Here is a 6256-nt window from a genome sequence, read left to right as displayed (position 1 = left end):
GCAAAATCAATTAATCTTTTATCATTCACAAGAGTTTAGTCTTCTTTGATTCCTGTGCGATGATGCAAGAATTGGGACATCATGCAATAAAAATAATGTGGCTTCCAATGTAGATTCAATTTCTTGCTATACTTTGATCTCAAATCATTCTATATTTTATGGTAGTTATATCAACTTCTAACTTTTCATTCTAAATGTGTGCCATTCTCAAAGCAAATAACAAGTTTTTATCAATCTGAAAATAAGTACAAGTTTTAGATTAATGCACAAAGTATGCTATCAGAATATGCCTGTTGAAATGCTCTGATAAGCTACAATCCAAAGTAAACTTTGCTTATTACCTCTTCAGCTTAAAGACGTTAATTTACATTTTTTTGTCGGTTGAACATTTTCATTATACAGGAGATGTTGATCCTTTTGGTGGGTGTTTTTTCAAAAGATTATCTTATTACTACTTCCCATCTGTCTTTGTGATCAAGTTCTTTCGTCACTCTAGTTGAGGCCTCCCTCCGATATCAGGATTGTTTAGAGATATTTTTTATGAAACGCGTCAGTTGACCTGATTATTTTGCTCAGTTTTATGTCATCTGGGATCAAATCCATGCTTTGTTGGCTTTGGGGAACAGAAATGATTGTAGCCAATCAAATGCGACGTTGATCAAACCTTATTGTCCACACCATCCAATCGCTAAGGGGACAGACTGCCTTGATAATAAAGGTGTATATTTCCATTCTAGATACTCACATAACGATGACTGCCCAAGATTGTGTAGACTTTAACAGCTTATCGAGAGTTCTTTGATTATCTTTGCTGTTTAATTCCCAAATGCTTCTACAATGCACCATCAAATACGGATTGATTTCCCATGACACTATGTATCATGACCCACAGTTACCAATGCTTCAAATGGTGAAAATTTTGTTGAAATGTGTCAAGGTCAACTGAATTGGAGCAATGCTCTTATGTACCATATATTAAGTGCTCGATAAAGCTTTTAAAATCTGCTTTATTCACAACAATACTGAAGCATTAAGGGTTCTGTATTTGGCAATGAAGTGACGATGAAGTGGCGACTTCTAAAGGCCATGAAGACAACACTTGAGAGTCATGGACCTCTTGGTTTCTGTAAGTGATTTAGATCTAGAATTTTAGAATAGGGCATTTTCGCTTGCTTCACTCATTATTGCCAATACTGCCAAGAACAAAACCATCACGACTTAAACAAGTGTTTCTAGACATTTAATACTTTACTGTAAGGGTGAAACTCGGGGTAGCAAATTAGAACCGCCCTGTTGTATAGACCAAAAGCGTGTTCCGCTCTGTCTAGACGGCCGCAAGCACTTTATGACAGACCGGTGAAAAGTAACTTTCATTATAAAAATAATAGGACTCTTTTCATGCAATATATCATTTAAGAAATACAATTCTGCGCCTCGCTTTTATTAGGTAGTGTACAATTTGCGACTTGTCTTAACTTAAGATAACAGCATATACATACTTCACCTTGCGCACTGCATTTTGGGGAAAGGTTTCGGGCCTTTTTATGTACATTTTTTATGTACATCCCATCATGCAGTCCTGTGATCTATATGTTTACTGTAGCTACGGAAAGCCTATGCAAATTGAAAATATATTAGCTTATGTTGAAAAAATGTGTACAAAAATTGTTAATCTGGAAAGGTAAACTGCACCAACTAAAAATTGAGAGAAAATAGCCTAATTCAGCGCTGTCTTGTTGCTAACTACAATTATTATCTCAGCAACTTGTTCCACCAGCAATTTTGTGCCACAGAATCTGTTTTTGCCCAGGACAAAGATAATAAATTTTCATGAAGAAACACATAACTTTTCTAACAAGGCAAATAAATGAATCCAAAAATGACTTGAGATGTGAAATGATACAGGCATGTGCTTTTGCCTGAAGGATATTGTACATGGAAGTAGTTCAAAAGTTGAGACGGAACGGAGGGCAGTTCCATCTCCGGAAGCTGCAAATAGGTACTGTAGCACTATTTCTGAAAAGTGGGGTAGCTTGTGCCTGCTATGGCCAATTTTACTTCGTCGATATTGTTACAATTGGATTAAATGGCTGCAAATGATTGTCAGTTTAACCCGCACCGTTTTCTACCATTATGCTGCAAAAGTTCATGAGAGTGTTTTTCTTCTTCTTGTGAAAAAGCTTTTTTATTTGTATCATTAGTAAAAGATATCGTTTAAATGCCAAGCCTTCATGATATTCCTTAATATTTTTAACCCATGAACAGTTTGGTTAAGACAAAAAGATGGAAGTCTTGGATGTAATAAATTGTTGCTTACTGCTCTTACAGCCAATGTAATGTTCATTTGATCAGTACAAAGCCGGTAGCATGGATTCGTTTTTTGCCGTTGTCGTTTACTTGACTGGTTAGTGCTTCATTGCCACATACAGCAATTGGAATCCCTATTCCAAGGAACGAATCAGGAGTATCACACGTCTTTTCATTGTTAGCAATGAGACCAATTCTTGCCATAATCACTCCTGCATCGTTCTTCACATTGATTCCTTCGCGATTGCAATTGAATTGCAATGAAGATGATAGAAGCAAGTTATTCCAAGCCGACCTTCCAAGGTTGGTTTGTATATAGGTACCAGGGCTGAAAATAGCAAGCAGGGAGGAACTTTTTACTGGTAAACGCAGCCAATTCACAACAGATGATGCCTTCATACCAATGCAGATCTCGTCAAATGCCACATTGCTTAAGGCAGGGAACTTTGCTTCGTTTTCAAAGAAGGAATGGATCCCTAAATCCGTATTATATACTTCTTCATTTGACCAATATTCCGATTCGATAGAGAATGTACTCTAGAAGCGAATTTATAGATATCGATACTCATTTCTCTTAGAGAAGGTTGCTGAGAGAAATGTGGTAGTTCAAAAACAATTACAAAATTCAATCAAAAGACGAGTATCCCACTTGCCTAAAGTGAGATTTCATGTCCAATTCTTGTGAAATTATTTTATATGGAAGCTAATTCGTTTGGAACTTTGATAAAATTTAAATCATAGCATTTTTGTTGCACATAAGATTGCTTGGATTTGAAAACGTCTCAAATAGAACCAGGAAAATAGCAACAACGTCAAATGTGTAGTTTTCGTATATCTCATATCTGGACCGCAATATTTCATACGATATTAACTCAAACCAAATGGATAGCAATAATTTTATTACCTTTGTTCCATTAATTTTCATAGCAAGAGTCCATCCACCTCCTCCGCAATTTGGAATCTCACTCATGTTGCAGAAATGACGGCCTGACTCCAAATCGTATACTCTAGATGCTGCATTTTCTCTTTCCTTAAATACTTCTCTGCAGCTCCTAAAAACTATTTGTTAATCTATGATTTGTATAACTTAACTGAATTAAAAAGTATTTTGATATAGTAAACCGTGAGTGGCTGTTGCTCGTCCCCGTATTTTATTAATCTTAATTGAATCATATAAGACATTGAAACCTCATGTAAAATAAAGAAATAAACCGGAGAAAACAAACACATAGAACTATTCATTTGACCTTAGTAAATTTTTATTCTCGATTTATGCAATGAATTCAAGATATTAACTTTGTTTCTGAGTCAAGATTGCTCAAAACTTTGGCTCCGTGATTAACCTAAGATTTTTTGGATTTCTTTAATGGTCTATTTAAGGCCATAAATTCTCTTCAACTGCTTTGACATAAAAATACCATATATTGTATATTATATGCTGTGAAGTTTAGTATTACAGAAACTCAGTACTATACTATATTGTTCTTAGGTTCGTTATTGCTTACCTTTAGCCACTGGGAATAATTCGCTCTAAAAATGAAAAGAAGATCTAAATGAAACTGAAATTTGTTTGAATGTCAGCTCATATTCAGAGAATAGAACCAAAAATCGCTCAAAGATGAATGCTGTGAAGTCTGCAAGTAAAATATCTGCTTCGAGTAAATGTTAATGAAATGTTCCGTGACATTTATAACAGGACCTCGAATTGCTTGTCAATCCTTTATTTTTCTACTGGAGGAGACAATAGTTTTACAATAGCCTGGAAGGAGAATAGACGTTCAAGTGACGGTGATGTGAAGACTGGATAGTAAACAGTTTGCAAATATTCCCAAGATCTCTCAAATTAAACTAAACTAGATATTCGTAAGGAGGATCTGTGTAGTATTCAAATACATTCTAATGTTTACCTTGGTAACGATAGTTTTCCAATTCTTTGACTCTTCTGTGGTGGAGCAGTGGCCACCAACGAACACAGTTCACAGTTTTCCGTGACGTCATCCTCGTTTCTGTAATTTATCGTGCTGCATTTTTTGTTCCTCATACATCTGTGAATGCACTGCACTTCACTTGTCACTGTGTAGACTTTCTTAGCCAAATCTGAGCAATACGACTTTGTGTTTTCAAAGACCCTCGAGACAAATCTCTCTTCACAGCACACAAATCGAAGCAGAAAAATGCAAATACACGTAATGACTATTGAAGAGGCCATTTTGCTTTAACCTTTGCTATTGTAAACAGATACTGAAAGTAGAAGCTGAAAAGCTAGGCGTGAAATTCAAAAACTGAAGAGATAAACCCTACAAAACTATAGATCTATGTAGATTCTGTGCAAAAAGCAGTTGACATATTCCTGCAATTTATATTTAATCGCAGAGATGACACTTTTTTGTAGCGGTTTCATCTGATCGTGCAGAATCTTCAGCCAATTCCTTAAAATTAAATACATGTTTACACGATATTGTATTTTTATATCCAAAGACTGATAAAGAGGTTTTGAAGCATATCAGTATCAAAAAGAATTTTTAATTTCCGGAAGAAAAAATGCCGAATAAAAATGTCTTTGCAAATACCAGACACAATATTTGTTATTAATATTTTGTTTGGGATGAAAAATGGATGATCGAGGAAAACAACCTTGAAAAAAAACTACTGCTTTTCGAAGACTTTAATGAAAACAACAAAATCCTTCATGGTATAAAGCATTTCTGTGATTCTAGGATCCCGGACAAAAGTTATTGAAACTTTTCACGATTACCATGAATTTACCAAAATTGTTCAGTGTCTTGCAAATTGCTTGTCATATCCCAAGATAAGCACACGCTCTTAATTCATTTTGTTGTAATTTGATATCTGTCCTAAAGTCCATGAACCGAGTCAAAAAAACAGTGACCCGTTAGCAAGCGTAACAACTTTCAATGGCAGTGGCGTGCTGGGGATAAGATCGCAGGGGAGGGGGCAAAGGATCAAAATGACGTCCCACATATCTTCCAATTTTCCTTCAAAGTATTGGAAATGTGCAGAAAATACAAGAGTTCGGAAGCACGCCGATCTATACCGTAAATCCTCGAAATGGCCCCCCCCCTCGAAAAAGCCCTCCTCGAATGAGCCCCCACCCTAGAACTACAAATCGTCAATCAGCCCCCCCCCCTCGAATAAGCCCCCTGCTACTGTAGATTATCGAATTGTACACCTCAAATTGATGATTTTTGTTACCTGAGGTTGCCTTTAGCGTTTTATTGAATAACCACAACAAACTCATACTTTTGGTAGTAATTAATTTAATGCTCATAAAGAAATTCCTACTAAAATAAACGAGGTCTTTTATTAATGTCTTCTTAATGTCTACAATAATTTTATGACCCCCCCCCCCTCGTATATGCCCCCCCTCGAATAAGCCCCCATCCAAAAATATCAAAAATAAATAAGCCCCCAGGGGGCTAATTCGAGGATTTACGGTATCTATCTAGCTGTTGCGTACTGTAAGGCCTTCAAATGAGGGTAGATGGAGTAGTCAATTACTAACAGGACGTGATAGAGAATTTTCAAATAAAGTATCTTGTCATTTGTAAAAGCTGCACAGCAACGATAATCAGGAACGTCACTATTGAGGGAGGTTGGGGGAGAAAAGGCACTGTAAGGGCGGTTGCCATCGTTGGCGGCAAAAAATTGATGGCGTCAAAGAAGACGTTATAGGGATGGTCGGAAAATGCATCCAAATATTTACAACATTGCTATAGACTCATGGAAAATCCTGGACAATACCTATAAGCTTTCTTCGAAATATGGCCCAAATATGGCTAAAATATTGCGAGACAAGCCTTGTTTGGTTCTACTAAGAATTTGTCGGATAGAAAACCTTCCTCCGCCATACATTCACAACATCACTTCACAACATATATTTACATATGATGGTTAGACCTTCCAACCTTCTAGATCTATATATCGGAAC

General features: G+C 36.3%; 1 protein-coding gene across 1 annotated transcript; it reads right to left on the bottom strand.

Annotated features, from left to right (window-relative positions):
- Nucleotides 1-1119: 1119 nt before the first annotated feature.
- Nucleotides 1120-4712, bottom strand: LOC135683676 (putative skeletal organic matrix protein 5). Its single transcript, XM_065199003.2, has 4 exons — nt 4215-4712; nt 3813-3837; nt 3212-3366; nt 1120-2844 (listed from the first exon to the last, which is right to left on the bottom strand). The coding sequence occupies exons 3-4, from the start codon at nt 3275-3277 to the stop codon at nt 2341-2343; spliced, it is 570 nt and encodes a 189-aa protein (XP_065055075.1). The 5' UTR covers nt 3278-3366; nt 3813-3837; nt 4215-4712; the 3' UTR covers nt 1120-2340.
- Nucleotides 4713-6256: the final 1544 nt, after the last annotated feature.

Source organism: Rhopilema esculentum, chromosome 17 (assembly GCF_057945365.1).
Source record: "Rhopilema esculentum isolate cy_ngs chromosome 17, ASM5794536v1, whole genome shotgun sequence".
NCBI lineage: Eukaryota > Metazoa > Cnidaria > Scyphozoa > Rhizostomeae > Rhizostomatidae > Rhopilema > Rhopilema esculentum.
The sequence above is the reverse complement of the archived record's forward strand: the minus strand, read 5'-3'. Positions and strand labels throughout refer to the sequence as shown.

Coding starts and splice junctions, on each gene's coding strand:
- LOC135683676 (XM_065199003.2), bottom strand. CDS start 3,277: ATGAGTGAGATTCCAAATTGCGGAGGAGGTGGATGGACTCTTGCTATG. Junction 2,845..3,211: donor TGAAAATTAATGGAACAAAG/GTAATAAAATTA, acceptor ATTCGCTTCTAG/AGTACATTCTCTATCGAATC.